The 18,831-nt window shown below is 41.7% G+C and overlaps 1 protein-coding gene across 1 annotated transcript in view; it reads right to left on the reverse strand.

Moving 5' to 3' along the window:
* txlng (taxilin gamma) overlaps positions 1–18,382 on the reverse strand; it is a 91,893-nt gene extending 73,511 nt beyond the window's left edge. The window contains exons 1-2 of the mRNA XM_037246686.1: positions 18,251–18,382; positions 3,145–3,246 (exon numbers count right to left, since the gene is read on the reverse strand). Coding sequence (XP_037102581.1) covers positions 3,145–3,237 — 93 coding nt within the window. The 5' untranslated portion in view covers positions 3,238–3,246; positions 18,251–18,382. The remainder of the gene's footprint in view (positions 1–3,144; positions 3,247–18,250) is intronic.
* Positions 18,383–18,831: the final 449 nt, after the last annotated feature.

An 18,831-nucleotide genomic window follows, 5' to 3' on the forward strand; every position in this document is an offset into this window, starting at 1 on the left:
TTTAAGTTCCACAAAACTGTTTGTTGACTAAATGTTTTAAAACATTGTACAATCACTGTGATCAGTTCTGTTTTATGTATAATGCACTTAAATAAATGTTAAACTGAGTAAAAGTGTAAAAGGACAATTAATGTAATGTAAATATTTTAATAGTTTATTTCTTCTTTGCACTAAAAAAAAAAAAAAAGTGGACTTACTGTTAGTTCTATGTAATTTTGTAATGAGTTTACTGGTCCGGCCCCCTTGAGATCAGATTAAGCTGTATGCGGCCCCCAGACCAAAACGAGTTTGACACCCCTGCGCTAGACTGAGAAAAAGGGTTTTTGAAAACTGCAACCTCCAAGCCAGGACAAGGTTTCTGGTGTATAAAGCACTACTGCTACCCCACCCTACTGTATAGATCAGAATGCTGAACCACATACAGTAAGCACCTCAAGGCCCTCGAGCAGAGATGTCAAAGTCAAATACACCGAGGGCCAAAAAAACAAATTTGCTACAAGCAGAGGGACGGACTGGTTAAATGTTTATCAAAACATATTGAAATAAACATAGCCTATTGAACCAAGACCTAACAGTGTATCTTATTTAATAATTAAATGACTAAAGCAATATTTTCTCATGGATCTGTCAGTAATTTCAAGTGAAACCATTTTTCAACAGGCCAATAGACATAGATAGTGTGTTCAGGGTGATGAGCTGTGTTGCTTTTACGCCAAACATATCGTTTTGCATTGTGGCCAAAAAGTTCGATTTTGGTTTCATCTGACCAGAGCACCTTCTTCCACATGTTTGGTGTGCTCCCAGGTGGCTTGTGGCAAACTTTAAACGAGACTTTTTATGGATATCTTTGAGAAATGGCTTTCTTCTTGCCACTCTTCCATAAAGGCCAGATTTGTGCAGTGCACGACTGATTGTTGTCCTATGGACAGACTCTCCCACCTCAGCTGTAGTTATCTGCAGTTCATCCAGAGTGATCATGGGCCTCTTGGCTGCATCTCTGATCAGTCTTCTCCTTGTTTGAGATGAAAGTTTGGAGGGACGGCCGGGTCTTGGTAGATTTGCAGTGGTCTGATACTCCTTCCATTTCAATATAATTGCTTGCACAGTGCTCCTTGAGATGTTTGAAGCTTGGGGAAATCTTTTGTATCCAATCCGGCTTTTAAACTTCTCCACAACAGTATCTCGGACCTGCCTGGTGTGTTCCTTTTTCTTCATGGTTCTCTCTGCGCTTTAAACAGAACCCTGAGACTATCAAAGAGCAGGTGCATTTATACGGAGACTTGATTACACACAGGTGCATTCTATTTATCATCATCAGTCATTTAGGACAACATTGGATCATTCAAAGATCCTCACTGAACTTCTGGAGTGAGTTTTGCTGCACTGAAGTAAAGGGGCCGAATAATATTGCACGCCCCACTTTTCAGTTTTTTTATTTGTTAAAAAAGTTTAAATTATCCAATAAATTTCGTTCCACTTCACGATTGTGTCCCACTTGTTGTTGATTCTTGACAAAAAATTACAATTTTATATCTTTATGTTTGAAGCCTGAAATGTGGCGAAATGTTGAAATGTTCAAGGGGGGCCGAATACTTTCGCAAGGCACTGTAGTAAATTAAGAAAGAAAGAAAAAGTGAAGCCCAACTTCTGGCCACTAATGGTGACATTAAGGACAATTATTCAATCTTGGAATTTTAAAAAAAGGGAAGGGACTGTTTATCTTGTCATTAAACAGACCAGTGTCCGATTGTAATGGTGGTCCGGACCTTTTGTGCAGGTGTGTGAATACACGCAAACGAATCCTGGTGCGGAATTAAGGAAACGGACCGAGACCCACTTTTTCAAGTGGTCTCGGTTCACTTCCAAACAAACTCTGGTGCGGTTCGCTTCAGGTGTGAATACAAACAGCGTAGATCGAAACGAACAGCACAAATAGTATGCAGACCAGGGATGCAGCGCGTAGGACTCGCATGTTTTCCTCCATTTCCGGGTCTGTGCGCTGTGTGCCTCCCTGGTCATTGCTGTCCAATGGGAGCACAGATCGTCAAAAGCGTTGATCTGTTCACAAAATATACTTTACTGAATAGGAACCGCACCAAATGAAAAAATTAAGTCCGCTTTTGGCCCAAACCAAACAAGCGGACTAAAGGACTTTTCTGGTCTGAATACATCCTTGAGTTGCTTGCTCCCCCTTGTTACAAAGACGGAGTGTGGGCCCATATTGGTCACACGTGCAAAATTCCAGCGGGTGGCTGTGGCCCGCTTCTAATAGTAATTAAATATCATCCAGGGGACCTTGACTTTGACATATGTGCCCTAGAAGCATACCATCAAAGATGCCTCAGGAAAATACTTAAGATCACCTGGGAGGATAAGCACACAAACACCAGCATTCTAGAGGAGGCCAACATCCCAACCATCACGGCCATCATTGCCCAGCATTAACTCAGACTGGCCAGGTGGTCCGCATGCCCAATTCTCGCCTCCCAAAACAAGTCATACTGTATACTCCCAGCTTTCTACAGGACAACATGCCCCAGGTGGGCAGAGGAAAAAGTTTAACAACAACAACAGAGCAAAAATCAAGAAGTGCCACATAGACCCTACAACCTGGGAGGCCACGGCGACCAACAGAGTGGCCTGGAGACAACTTGTCCGAGATGGAGCCACACAACACAATGACGATCTCCACAGTGCTGCGAAAGACAAACGCAGATGTAGAAAGGAGCAAGTCTCCACCAAAAAGGTTCCACCTAGACCAGGGGTTGGCAACCTGCGGCTCCAGAGCCACATGCGGCTCTTTAGTGCCGTTCTAGTGGCTCGTTTGAGCTTTTTTAAAAATGTATGAAAATGGAAAAAGATGAAAGGGAAAAAATATTTTCTATTTTAGTATAGTTTCTGTAGCAGGGAAAACTCGAGAAAAACATTCAACGTTTTCCAGTGCTGTAAATTGTGTAGAATACATATTAACTTAAATTTCAAAATATCTGTCAACGGAGATTTGCGTCATAAGGTGCGACACACGTTTCTTGCAACTCGGCGTATTCTTGCATTGTTGCTGGTGTGGTCCTTGACAAACCTTCCAGTCGATCAAACTGTATCTCTGAAAAATTAGTTGCACACCACTTAAAAAATTGTGTTTACCTGAAAGTGGCTGTCTTGTTCACGTGGTAAATCACTCCCCCCCACAATTCTTCTGGTCGCCACATCAATCTGACAAACTCCTGCTGTCTCCATTATGTCAACCTAGATAGTCAAAGGGAATAAGACTTGTAAGTGATAAATGTTACCGAAAAGGAGGATGTTTCACAAACAACTCATCAGTGGAGAACCCTCAACAGGCAAGCTATGGTACAAATATTGTTCCTTTTTCAATTTCAATTACTTATTGTTTGTATAATTATATGACTTATTAGAATAGTACCGTAATTTTCGGACTAAAAGTCGCTCCGGAGTACAAGTCGCATCAGCCATAAAATGCCCAAAAAAATGAAAAAAAAAAACATATATGTCGCTCCGGAGTATAAGTCGCATTTTGGGGGGCAATTTATTCGACAAAATCCAACACCGAGAACAGACATGAACGAGCAACAACAGGCTAAACGATAGGTATGCTAACGTGACATAAACACAAACAAAGAGCTGAGAACGGGCCTGACGTAACATTCAGAGGTATGAAAAAAAAACTATTACATAAATAACACGTTTATAAAACCATCTGTGTCACTCCAATTCATTAAATCCATCGATCGTCCTTTGTCAACACTGGGTGCGCGCCGCTGACGGCGCTTGCACTTCAAAATATTCCACAGGCCCATACAGTGCCTTGCGAAAGTATTCGGCCCCCTTGAACCTTTCAACATTTCGCGACATTTCAGGCTTCAAACATAAAGATATAAAAGTTTAATTTTTTGTCAAGAATCAACAAGTGGGACACAATCGTGAAGTGGAACAAGGTTTATTGGATAATTTAAACTTTTTTAACAAATAAAAAACTTAAAAGTGGGGCGTGCAATATTATTCGGCTCCCTTGCGCTAATACTTTGTAGCGCCACCTTTTGCTGCAATTACAGCTACAAGTCGCTTGGGGTATGTCTCTATCAGTTTTGCACATCGAGAGACTGGAATTCTTGCCCATTCTTCTTTGCAAAACAGCTTGAGCTCAGTGAGGTTGGATGGAGAGCGTTTGTGAACAGCAGTCTTCAGCTCTTTCCACAGATTCTCGATTGGATTCAGGTCTGGACTTTGACTTGGCCATTCTAACACCTGGATACGTCTATTTGTGAACCATTCCATTGTAGATTTGGCTTTATGTTTTGGATCATTGTCCTGTTGGAAGATAAATCTCCGTCCCAGTCTCAGGTCTTTTGCAGACTCCAACAGGTTTTCTTCCAGAATGGTCCTGTATTTGGCTCCATCCATCTTCCCATCAATTTTAGCCATCTTCCCTGTCCCTGCTGAAGAAAAGCAGGCCCAAACCATGATGCTGCCACCGCCATGTTTGACAGTGGGGATGGTGTGTTCAGGGTGATGAGCTGTGTTGCTTTTACGCCAAACATATCGTTTTGCATTGTGGCCAGAAAGTTCGATTTTGGTTTCATCTGACCAGAGCACCTTCTTCCACATGTTTGGTGTGTCTCCCAGGTGGCTTGTGGCAAACTTTAAACGAGACTTTTTATGGATATCTTTGAGAAATGGCTTTCTTCTTGCCACTCTTCCATAAAGGCCAGATTTGTGCAGTGCACGACTGATTGTTGTCCTATGGACAGACTCTCCCACCTCAGCTGTAGTTATCTGCAGTTCATCCAGAGTGATCATGGGCCTCTTGGCTGCATCTCTGATCAGTCTTCTTGTTTGAGATGAAAGTTTGGAGGGACGGCCGGGTCTTGGTAGATTTGCAGTGGTCTGATACTCCTTCCATTTCAATATAATTGCTTGCACAGTGCTCCTTGAGATGTTTAAAGCTTGGGAAATCTTTTTGTATCCAAATCCGGCTTTAAACTTCTCCACAACAGTATCTCGGACCTGCCTGGTGTGTTCCTTTGTCTTCATGGTTCTCTCTGCGCTTTAAACAGAACCCTGAGACTATCAAAGAGCAAGTGCATTTATACGGAGATTTGATTACACAGGTGCATTCTATTTATCATCATCAGTCATTTAGGACAACATTGGATCATTCAAAGATCCTCACCGAACTTCTGGAGTGAGTTTGCCCCACTTTTCAGTTTTTTTATTTGTTAAAAAAGTTTAAATTATCCAATAAATTTCGTTCCACTTCACGATTGTGTCCCACTTGTTGATTCTTGACAAAAAATTAAAATTTTATATCTTTATGTTTGAAGCCTGAAATGTGGCGAAATGTTGAAAGGTTCAAGGGGGCCGAATACTTTCGCAAGGCACTGTATAACGATATATAAATTAGATATCAAATAACTATTATATAAGCAATAATAAAATCAAACCATCTGTGCACTCTAAATCATTAAATCCATCGATCAAATTCCTCGTCCTTTGTCAACGCCGCGCGCGCGCCCTGACGTCAGCCTCGTCGTTATTCCACAGATCTAGTATATAACTAGATTGTAGCGTTAACAAAGTACAAGGAAAGACGTGGGTTTGGTAAACGGCTCTTTATTTAACAAAACAAACTTCCAGGCGTGTGGCGGCGTGGACTTCCAGCCACGGAGGTGGAAGAGAGATCCATAGAATAGGACCGGGCGTGCGTAAAAGCCATGACCGAGCGCCATCCACCGTCCCCGGACAGCCACCCGGCCGAGTGCCGGCCCCCGACTTCAATCCACGGCGGTGAAAGAGAGCTCCGTAGAGTAGGACCGGGCGTGCGTAAAAGCCATAATAGTTTTTCAAACCTTCTGTGTCACTCCAAATCCTTAAATCCTTCAAACTCTTCGTCCTCCGTGTCACTTAGAAACAAAGCCGCTAATGATGCCGGTAGTACGTGGGGCCCTTCGTCATCTTCGTCATCCCGTGATCAATCGTTGTCCTTTTTGTAAACAACCGCCGCGCCACGCCGCGCTGCTGACATCACTTGAAATTCAAATTACAGCGGTTTCACTTTTTTTGAAAATATTTGAAAAAAAACACATATAAGTCGCTCATTATAAGTCGCCCCCCCACCCAAACTATGAAAACAAACGCGACTTATAGTCCGAAAATTACGGTACTTTGTCTTCCAAGTTAAAATTAATTTGTGACAATGGTCGTCACTCACATCGCTTGCATCAGAAATCATCCTTTTCCTACTGAAATCAGTGGAACTGCCATTCAGCTGATTTACCCCCCACCCCAAAGAAAAAATATACATATGTTTATTTCTCAAAATGTCTGGTCTAAATGGGTGGTCCCATGGAAAAAAACAATTGCCCACCCCTGTCTCGACCAGGCAGGGAGTGCCCACACCATTGCGGATTTTTAAACAAAAAAAAATTCAAAATTGAGGAATTATGGCTTGAAAGTTGCCCGCACGCCAGCAGAAGGCAGGGAGTGCCCACACAATCGCAGATTGACGGTGTAGTGGCGTTGTACAAGGGCATCTTTGCTCAGAAGAAAATAACAGTCACAAATCCCCATCACGATGTTGCTTGTGCGCCGAAATGTTCTGTCTCTACGCCACCTCCTGCAGATACCCCAGCTCTATCCGAAGCTGCCTGCGACAATCCAGTGCCCCTAGAACCTGACTATGAGGCATCATCTGAGGAGCAGTGAAACTCTCATTAGTGTGAAGGCGAAGGCCTTCACACTAATGCCGACCGCCACCAGCCGACCGCCACCGTCCCCAAACGCCACCCCCCGACCGCCAGCGGCCGACTTCCATGCGTGTCGCGGTGTGTGCGAAGCCCGAGCGCGGTCCACCGGCCTCTCACTTCCACCCGCTGAGGCTGAAGAGAGCCCCGGAGAATAGGACCGGGCGTGCGTAAAACCCGTGCCCGAGCGCGTTCCACCGTCCTCGGACAGCCAGCGAGATCACATGGGCCCCTCCGGAGGCGCCTCCGTAGAATAGGAGTGGGCCGTGGCAGCGGGCGCCCAGCAGCCTCGCAGTGCCGCTGGGCGAAAATGCACTAAGTGCCAAAGCCCATTCATTTACAACGGCGTGTCCGCCAGATATATGGGGCTTGTTAGAGAGTGTATCCGCCTTCCGAGCGCTCTTGCCGGGCGTGGGTCTGCGGCCGCGCCCGGTACATTGTGGAACCCTATTTGGCCCGCGGACCGGCTGGCGGGGCTTCCGTGAAAGCCTATCCGCCTTCCGAGCTCTCCTGCCGGGCGTGGGTTAGCGTCCGCGCCCGGTCCCTTATGGAACCCTATTTGGCCCGCGGACCGGTTGGCGGGGCTTCCGTGAAAGCCTATCCTCCTTCCGAGCGCTCTTGCCGGGCGTGGGTTAGCGTCCGCGCCCGGTCCCTTATGGAACCCTATTTGGCCCGCGGACAGGCTGGCGGGGCTTCCGTGAAAGCCTATCCGCCTTCCGAGCGCGGGTTAGCGTCCGCGCCCCGTCCCTTATGGAACCCTATTCCAGTATTCTACACCATTTACTTTATTAGTGTGAAGGCGAAGGCCAAATTCTCCAAGATTTCATTTTTCTACTCTAATTTCTACATTTTTCAACCGATTCAACCTATTCCAACTTTCAACTGTTAATCTTTTGCCTACCTATTCTACAACTTCCCACTTACCAAAAATTCCAAATTTTCAAATTTGAAATTCAACCAAATTTTCCAGAATTTTGTTTTTCTACTCTAATTTCTACATTTTTCAACCGATTCAACCCATTCCAACTTTCAACTGTTCATCTTTTTCCTACCTATTCCACAACTTCCCACTTACCAAAAATTCCAAAATTTCAAGTTTGAAATTCAACCAAATTCTCCAAAATTTCATTAGTCTACTCTAATTTCTACATTTTTCAACCGATTCAACCCATTCCAACTTTCAACTGTTCACCTTTTGCCTACCTATTCCACAACTTCTCACTTACCAAAAATTCCAAATTTTCAAATTTGAAATTCAACAAAATTCTCCAAAATCTTGTTTTTCTACATTTTTCAACCGATTCAACCCATTCCAACTTTCATTTGTTCATCTTTTTTCTACCTATTCCATAACTTCCCACTTACCAAAAATTCAGAATTTTCAAATTTGAAATTCAACCAAATTCTCCAAAATTTCATTTTTCTTCTCTAATTTTTACATTTTTCAACCGATTCAACCCATTCCAACTTTCAACTGTTCATCTTTTGCCTACCTATTCCAAAACTTCCCACTTACGAAAAATTCCACGTTTAATATTGAAATTCACGCCAATTTTTCCAAAATTTCGTTTTCCCTTCTAATTTCTACATGTTTTGACCGATTCAACCCGTTCCAACTTTCAAATGTTCATCTTTTCCCTACCTATTCCACAACTTCCCACTTGACAAAAATTCCACATTTTCAATTTTAAAATTCACGCCACATTCTTCCCAATTATGATTTTCACCTCTTATTTCTACGTTTCAACCGATTCTACCCATTCAAACTTTCAAATGTTCATCATTTTCCTACCTATTCCACAACTTCCCACTTACCAAAAATAAAAAATTTTCAATTTTGAAATTCACCCTAAATTCTCCAAAATTTCATTTTACACTTCTCATTTCTACATTTCTCAAGTAATTCAACTCGTTTCAACATCATTCTGCAGCATTCCCTAAGAATTTACCGTAATTTTCGGACTATAAGTCGCGGTTTTTTCATAGTTTGGGTGGGGGGGGCGACTTATAATGAGAAGCGACGTGTGAATTTTTCCAAAAAAAAAAAAAGTGAAACCGCGATAAACGAACCGCGATGTAGCAAAGGATTACTGTAATTTGAATTTCAAGTGACGTCAGCAGCGCAGCGCGGCGTGGCGGTTGTTTACAAAAGGAAAAAGATTGATCACGGGATGACGAAGATGACGAAGGGCCCCACGTACTACCGGCATCATTAGCAGCTTGAAAGGTTTGAAAAACTATTATGGCTTTTACGCACGCCCGGTCCTACTCTACGGAGCTCTCTTTCACCTCCGTGGATAGAAGTCGGGGGCCGGCGCTCGGCCGGGTGGCTGTCCGGGGACGGTGGATGGGACTCGGTCATGGCTTTTACGCACGCCCGGTCCTATTCTATGGATCTCTCTTCCACCTCCGTGGCTGGAAGTCCACGCCGCCACACGCCTGGAAGTTCGTTTTGTTAAATAAAGAGCCGTTTACCAAACCCACGTCTTTCCTTGTACTTTGTTAACGCTACAATATAGTTATATACTAGATCTGTGGAATAACGACAAGGCTGACGTCAGGGCGCACGCGCGGCGTTGTTGACAAAGGACGAGGAATTTGATCGATGGATTTAATGATTTAGAGTGCACAGATGGTTTGATAATATTATTGCTTATATAATAGTTATTTGATATCTAATTTATAAATCGTTATATGGGCCTGTGGAATATTTTGAAGTGCAAGCGGCGTAAGCGGCGCGCACCCATTGTTGACAAAAGACGATCGATGGATTTAATGAATTGAGTGACACAGATGGTTTTATAAACGTGTTATTTATGTAATAGTTTTTTTTTAATAACTCTGAATGTTACGTCAGGCCCGTTCTCAGCTCTTCGTTTGTGTTTATGTCACGTTAGCATACCTATCGTTTAGCCTGTTGTTGCTCGTTCATGTCTGTTCTTAGTGTTGGATTTTGTCGAATAAATTTCCCCCCAAAATGCGATTTATACTCCGGAGCGATTTACCGTAATTTTCGGACTATAAGCCGCACCAGACTATAAACCGCACCAGCTAAAATTCGGGGATATTTTAGATTTCTTCTTATATAACCCGCACCGGACTATAAACCGCACGAGTTATTTACAAAGAAAGACAGTAAACAGAAAGCCTTTTTAAAGTTTTAATTACATACTTTAACATGTCTTCCTAAACGCTGCATGTGACGCTGCAGTAGTACTGGAGCAACACGAAAGTGTGCACGCGAGTTATTTACAAAGAAAGACGGCTCACAGAAAGCCTTTTTAAAATTTTAATAACATACCTTAACATTTCTTTCCAAACATAACGGTAAAAGTCACTGAGACGCGGCGGTAACACAGCAGCAACACGGTAGCACAGCACTAACAGGGCTGGTTAAAAAAACATACCAGTAAAAGTAAAAAAATAGAGCTTCATCGTCTTCATCTTCCTCCTGTGCACTGAAACCATCGAAGTCTTCCTCCTCAGTGTCCGATTGGAATAGCGTTAGATATCCTTCGCCACACACTGTCTCAGTCTCTCTTTCGTCGTCGCTTTTATGCATTTCTTCTAGCATTTTCCGTGATGGTCTGTTCATGCTAATTTTATTCATGCACGAAGCGCTAAGTTACATTAAACTAGCGAGCTACACGTATAGCTCCAGAGTAGACGTGACTGGGAAATAAAGAAAGAAAAAGGTGATGCAACACGATGTCATCAGCAATGTGCCAAATCGACTGCCTTTAACTTAAAAGCGGTATAATATGCATTCTTTTGTCCCCCATAGTGACGGTTGTGTATAAAAGCTTCCTTTCAGTAATGTCCGTCTTGATCTCGTTCCTGTCTCTCTTTGTGTGAATTATACGGCACTATTTGCCTGGCGGATGGACATGCGATCAACACACCACTTTTCTCCCCAGTGACCGTGTCACTTATCCCTCCGCCCAGCAAAGCGGTGCCGCACAACAGCGGTCCACAGCCTATTTACGAGGTCATCACAAAAATCACGGAAAAAATCCATAGATAAGCCGCACTGGACTATAAACCGCAGGATTCGAAGTTTGAGAAAAAAACAATCGCGCCTTATAGTCCGAAATTTACGGTATATGTTTTTTTTACGTTATTTTGCATTTTATGGCTAATGCGACCTATATTCCGGAGCGACTTTTAGTCCGAAAATTACAGTATTCAGTTTCTTCGCCTTCACACACAATTCTCCAGAAATTGCGGTTTCTAGTTAACCTGAAAAGTGTTTATAATAAGAGTTCTAAAAATATATTTACCGTATGTACCCTTGTATCTTGTTTATAAAAAAGTTGTTATAATAAGAAGAGTCTAAAACATATTTACATATGACACTTGTACCTTGTAGAAAAAAAGTTGTTATACTAAAAAAAGAGTTCTAAAAACATATTTACAGTATTGTACCTATTATAAATTGTTTATAATATTAAAAGAGTTCTAAAAACATATTTACAGTATGTAGAGCTGCACCTTGTTATAAAAAAAGTTGCTATCATAAGAATTCTAAAATATATTAGTATTATACCTTGTTATAAAACATCGTTATAATCATAAAAGAGTTCTAAAAATATATTTATAGTATGTACGACTTGTACATTGTTATAAAAAGATGTTCTAGAAACATATTTACCGTACAGCTACAGCTACATATGTTTACACCACGCGCGCGCGCACGCACGCGCGCGCGCGCGCGCACACTTATATTATTTATACATTATTTTCTGTATGTCATTTATACTATTAATATAGTATTTACATGTTTGAAACGATTTAATGTTCAAATGATAACATATGCACTTATATGGTTTAATAGACATTTACTGATACACGAAAAAAAATTATGTATGTTAAAAATGAGAGGGTGACATTACTTCGCGGATTTTCACCTATCGCGGGTTGTTTTGTAACCAATTATCCGCGATAAACGGGGGATTACTGTATTATATTATTGTCTGAAACGCCACAGTAAGTGATTCTGACGATAAATTCATGTGAATATTAAAGTCCCCCATAATAATATATTATCTATGTGGCTCACCAAGTCAGCCACAAACTGAAAATTAATCTAAAAAGCCAGAGTAAGCGGCAGGTAGACAGTAGATAACTGCAACCTAAAATGACAGCAAGGCTGATGGATGACGTAAACTTCAAAATGTTTAAATGCGTTATTCGAGCGAGGGCTAAATCTGAGACCAGAATTTGAAATAAGTGCTACACCCCCACCCTTCTCATGAGGACATGCAACATGAGAGCTCACAAAGTTTGGAGGTGAGGCCTCATTAAGCGGCAGCAATTCATCAGGAAATACGGGAATTTTCGTTTTTTAGTCTTCTTTTTTTGAAATTTTGTAGAAATTCTTTTGAAATGTTGTGGAAATTTGTCTTTTAGTTAGTGGTAAATATACAACACAATCAATAATAAAAATAAGAAATAATATTGAAAATCATTTGACACAACTGAAAATTTGTGGTTTGATTAGTGTTTCCATGCTCCCCTTCATTCATCACAGCAGTGTGACATGCACAGAATGAAGTAAACATCACGTGATTTATCTATTCAGAACAGTTCTCGCAATTGTTTTAGCTCTTAAATAAGCAATGACTTGGTGAAAACAAGTTCTCCCTTCTTATTCAAGCTTTGGTTGGTCCCTGCAATTTTCTAGCGCATAAAGGACAACGTCACTACGCATTTCAAGACAGCATGTGCAGACCCAATGCAACCATCCATGTTGGCTGGCTAACATGACCTTGTGAAGCATGTGCCATAATACAGAAATATGCTGGTTAACATGACCTTGTGAAGCTCGTGCCATAATACAGAAATATGCCTCAGAACGGCGGCACAGACAGACTAACACACATACTCTGACTCACAGTGGCAGTTTCACTGCACACCTCTCTAGAGACAGAGCGAGAGACAGCGAGTGACAGAGAGAGCTAGAGTGAGAGAGACAGACAGAGTGAGAGTGAGCGAAAGGAAGACAAGGACAAAGTAAGGAATACCCCTTGTCCACTGAGGTGAAACCCAATTTACAAGCGCTGAGCCAGGGGGGAATAAGGATAGCAACATCTGCTCTGTGTCCCTCATAGCAGTGGTCCCCAACCTTTTTTGCACCACGGACCGGTTACGTGTCAGAAATATTTTCGCGGACCGGCCTTTATATAAATAAATATATTTATATATTTATTATTTAAATATTTATATATATATAAATAGGATGAAATAAAATGATACGACTGGCATAAAAAGAAATATAAACCACATAAAAATAAACGTTGAATTAGTGGGAGCACCGAGCTCTTTTCTCAGAATGAGCCGTTCCCATCTAGGCGTAATCGGAGACAATGACACCCGAAGTGGTTTAAGGTTTGTCTTAAATGCAGGATGCTTGGTCTCCATGTGCCGAAGCAGGTTTGAAGGCTTCATTGCCTCGTTAGCTAGCCTTTCGCCACATATGCGGAGTGCACTTGGCGCGTCAGAGTCACCCTGTGGCGATAAATCCATATTTAAATAGGACTCCAGAAATGTTCTTTTAAATGCAGCTTTCCTTTTCTTAGAAGTCGTAGCCTCTTCTTCTTCAGTGTCCTCATTGGACGTTTTTCCCTTTCCGAAGAAGCTTTCCAAACTTCTCTGTTTCTTGCTCATTTTTGCTTGCCTCGCGGGCTTGACTGTGGTGACATGTCACGTGACCGAGACGAGCGCCCTGTGTCAAGAGTCCTTATTTTTCAGATGCACCGACAGATGTAATTGGGAGAGATTCGTCAAATTTTTTATATTTTCAAAATAAATTCTTACTCATTTTTGCTAGCTTTGCGGGCTCGACTGGGGAAACATGTCACGTGACCGGGACGAGCGTCTTAACCTGAATGAATTGATCGTCAATGAGAAAAAAAATAAATAAAATGTTTTTATTTTTTTTTCCTGTGCGGCTCCGCAGCCCGGTACCAAGTGACCCACGGACCGGTACCGGTCCGCGGCCCGGTGGTTGGGGACCACTGCCTCATAGGGCTGCACAATATTGGAAAATTAAGCAATATGCAATATAGGTGTTGGGTGTCTTGATATCAATACATCAAATATTTAACATGCTCATAACAAAATTATTATTTTACCATCTAATGAAGTACCATATTTTCCGCATCATAAGGCGCACTTAAAAGCCTTTAATTTTCTCAAAAACCGGAGGTGCACCTGTTAATAGGGCGCCTTTTGATGAGGCTCGCCTTTTGTGTGGCCTGAATTCCAATACAGTCAAACCTCGGTTTTTGAACGTCCCGGTTCTCAAACAAATCGGAATTCGAATGAAAAATTCGAGATTTTTTTTTGCTTCGGTTGTCGAACAAAATTCGGAGGTCGAACCTCGCAAGATGAGCCGAGAGGACCTGAGAAAACCCGACCACACGGCCCGGATGCCGACTGACTCCGTTCGTTGTTATTGTATTTTCGTTACTTTGAGGATTGTATTAACCCCTAATCATGCCTCCAAAGAAAGCAAGTGGGAGCAGTAAAGCCATCCTAAAACACAACGATGCTCTTAAAGCAATGCGACAGTGAGCGCCCGGCGTGCTGCGGTTGCGTGATTGGACCAAATTAAGCTCCCTGCGCGCTGAGGTCCACTTAAATTTTGGAAAGTACATCAGGACTTTAAAAATATTTTCTAAATTTCAGCGACCGCTCTGTCACAATAATGCGACCAGCGCGGTGCAGTTGCGCGGTCGGCGGCGCGCTACGGTTGCACGGTGCGCTGCAGTTGCGCGATCGAACAAAAATGCGCAAATGAAAAAATGCTTAAAAAAGGCGGGGGTTTTTGTCTTGAAACGGATTAAAAAATGTTCCATTATTTGTAATGGGAAAAATAGATTCGGAATTTGAACGATTCACTTCTCGAACCACCTTCTGGAACGGATTGTGGTCGAAAACAGAGGTTTGACAGGGGCATAATATATGGGCGTAATATGTAGACCCGATGAACCAGGACATCGGGGATCGGGGCGTAAACCATTCAGAGGACTGAATTCAGAGGACAGTACGAAATACCTCCCTCCGCCACCATTGATCGATATACTCTCTAAAATGGCATCGACAAAGAGACATGTTTACGAGGCACAATTCAAACTTTCTGGAAAGCCATGATTACTGCTGAAGAGCAACATGACAACGAGTTTGACTCCGACAATGACGAGAGGGAACTTGGCATGTTTAATGTTGAACCTGCCCAACTGTTTAATTCGGATACAGAAGATGTGGACTTGCATATGAATACTGATTAACAATGATGTGAGTACAGTACAGTACATGCTTAAATAGGAGAATAAACTGAACTCATACAACCAAACTCACTGTCTTGCTTCTGTGACGTTTTTTTTTTTCCTGTTTCTTTACCGTGAGTTATTGTATGCATGCGCCCAATAATGCGGTGTGCCCTGTATGTGGATTAAGTATAGAAAAGCCCCCACAATTGAGTCTGCGCCTTTTAAGCTGAAGCGCCTCATGGTGCGGAAAATACAGTAGTATTTTAAATGGTGGGGGACACCATGACACACTGGTTAGCACTTCCGCCTCACAGTTCAGAGGTTGAGGGTTCGCCGGCCCTCCTCCTGTGTGGAGTTTGCATGTTCTCCCCGTGTCTGTGTGAGTTTTCTCCGGGAACTTCGGTTTCCTCCCACTTCCCAGAAACATGCTTGGTAGGCCGATTGAGAACACTGAAAATGTGTTTACGATGAAAAAAATTGGGGTCCATGACCCAACTGTTAGAAAGTCGCGTAGAATCGAAGCGCGTGAAATCAAGCTTCAGGTGTGTACTGTGTTCTTGTGGAGAAAATTTTGGGTTTTTTTTTCAATTTCGTATGCTTTGCTATAGTGTGTTGTAGTTCAGGCAATGCTTCTTTCTACACCGCCAATCTTGCGTTCGAAGCCTGTGATCGTAATTTGGCTCCAAAAATATCCGTCGGTGAGTACACTATCGTGTGAAAGGTTTGCTGGCGCCAAGTTACTGAATTGTTACTAGAATTGTATCCAAGTTTGAATTGGTATAAATACTAAGCGCGAGCTAGCACTAGCTTCCCCGTATGACGACGCCTATGTAAATTAGCATAATGCTAACGGTGAAGAACTATCGGGGGTTTTTTAGGGTTTGCAAATAGTGTCAGTGGATGGGTCTAGTGGTCTATATTGTAATTATCTAATTGGAATGAATCATTATGCCTTGTATGTTACAGTTTTACATCAGATCCAGTAAAGCACCAAAACAGCAAGAGGCTTCCTGGTCTTAATTGGAGAAAACTGTCCGCGATCTGTAAAGCTAGTTCCTAAACACTAGTGGAAGCAGAATAAGCTGAATGTTACATACAGACACACAGACAATGTGGATCGTGTGTCTGGCAGTGAAACCTTGGTTGAAATCGAGATTAGAGATGCACCGATCCGATATCTGGATCGGATATCGGCCCCGATATCAACAAACTTGATGGATCGGGTATCGGAAAATGCAGCCGATCTGTGAGCCGATCCTTTCCTTAATCTATTGGGACGCGGGCTACGTCATACGTCAGCAGCACGTGTGCCGCGGGACGCGGGTACGTCATACGTCAGCAGCACGTGTGCCGCATGCCACGAGAGTTTTCTAAACAAACGCAAACATGGAGCGAACGAAAGAGTCAGCTGTGTGGAGGTACTTTACACTGAACACGCCAACTAGCTCGACGGCAGTTTGTAATGTCTGCAAAGCTAATGTTGCCAGGGGTGGTGGTAGTACTGCCAGTTATAGTACTAGTACTAAGCGGAGCTTGTTTTCAGGGAGCACTTCTCATTGCTGCTTAAATGAGCATTTAGAGCATCAACAGGTCATGAGTGATGTGGAACGGCACCTAATGTTTACATGTTTACTATTTATTTTAATATTTGGTTACTGTGTGCTTGATCACCCTTTCTATATTTGCCCAGTGCAGTTTCAGCTGCAACATTTGTATTTTTTTTTTTAAGAAGTTTGTATCCTAATTTACTTGAATTTAAATGCTAATACACTTTATTGCTGCTGTTGCACAATTTTGTTGCAAATAAATAGTTCATTGCATTAATCTGCTTTATCTTGTTACATTTTGTCTTAGGAATGACTAGCCTAGTCATGCCTGATGCCATTGCCTTTAGTCTTTTCTGTTCCACATGTAGAGGTATGTAGCTTGTTAAGTCAACCATAATATCGGATCGGTATCGACCGATACGCAAAGCCACGGCATCGGTATCGAAACTGAAAAAGTTGGATCGGTGCATCTCTAATCGAGATGGGACCAGAAAAGCAGAATTGCTTCAACCCATTTGCCCTTTTCATGTAAAACATAAGGTGAAATGAAGATATAAAAATTTTCTTTTTTTATATACTTGCTTAAACAAACAAATAAAAATAAAATCATTGTTGAAGAACATTTTGAGGTGATTTCTAGTTTCCGTAGTTTTCAGTACAGACACTTAAAAACGGAGTGTGGAAACCATTTTTTTTTATAATAATAATAATAAAGATCAAATAATATGCAAAGAGAAATCATTATTTTTTTCCCATATTGCCCAGCCCTAATGCAAATTCCACAGGAAGGGCGTAGGCCAGATTCAAAGTCACAACCTCTGCACTGTGAAGTACTAACCAGTCTGCACTGTGAAGTACTAACCAGTCGACATCAGTCTTCAGTAAAATTAACCGTACAGTATATATATTTTCATCTGGATACATGATTTACAGCAATATTGGAATAACAAAATATTTGACAGATACAATCCTATATTCTACTCCCTATGCCACGAGCTAGCACACTTCCACTAGCACAGAATTTGTACTTTTAGTTCTTGGACGATTCATAGCAAAATAAGATTAGGTGGCAAGTTGTGAGTCACGAGAAAAGAAAAAAATACACTGTAAAACTTATTTGTTGGTAAACGTTATAGTCTACTTTATAGATCACTTCCATTTGATTTTAATAAAATGAAACAGAAGTAAATATAGTTGTCATTTCACACCCTTTTCTAAAATTAGAGGCTATAGACAAAATAGCAATATCACAGTACTTACAGGAAGTTAAAATATTATATTTCTGTTTTTACAATCACATAGGATTGTTGCTCAAATGCCTCGTTAACCAGACGATCATCAAGCAACCAGTACAAACCCATTTAAGGCAGTTGAACTGTCGCACTGTCGTGTGACTGACATTTTAGTTGAAGGCGCCTCACTGGTTATTTAAAACGGATGAACCCTTACATCGGTATTCAACCTTATCGTGGCACAAGTTACTCCTTTTGTTAGCGGTGACTACATTGCTAATAGCTAACACGAGATGTGAACTTCGGTATAGATTCCGTGTGTTACGGTCACTTCAAGAGCAACTGAATCTGACTCAAAGTGGCAGACAAAACGGTGTTAGTTGTAAGATGGTAGAAAATCAAATGATAATGTTTAATTTAAAATCTAAGGTAGCTACCTGTTTCAATGTGATCCCGTTGGCATTGTTGTTATCAAGCTGGTGCTGAAAAGAGTTAAGTTAACGTCCGGTTAGAGCCTTTTCACAATAATGGTCAACAAGATCGCAATAATGGCGATGGCGGGTGCCTAGGTCATCAATTCATTTACGCATCCTCTCTGCTTTTTATTCTTTTTTATAGTGACGTTTCGTTCAAAGATCTGGAAAAAACAATATATTTAATATTGTGGAAGGTAAAACCACCTTCTCACATAGAGTTTCCGCGCAAAATATCCTGCAGTTTTTCAGTAATTTGACTATAAAAGTGAAACTTTATTATTATTTATTATCGCGGGGGAAATTACGCTAACTTGATGGGGATTTCATGGTTCTGACCAATCAGCGCATCGGTTTTACGTTATTTATTTTTTATTTTTTTTTGTCTGCTGAGAGTTACTGTTTGTTATGGGGTTTTTGTGCAATTTTTATTTAACTGTTGCATAACATACAGACACTCAAGTTTTCCATTTGTAGAAATAAACACATGACACTGGTGATTGATGATTGACTGATGATATATGACACATCAAGTTTTCCATTTG

This window comes from Syngnathus acus, chromosome 3, assembly GCF_901709675.1.
Source record: "Syngnathus acus chromosome 3, fSynAcu1.2, whole genome shotgun sequence".
NCBI lineage: Eukaryota > Metazoa > Chordata > Actinopteri > Syngnathiformes > Syngnathidae > Syngnathus > Syngnathus acus.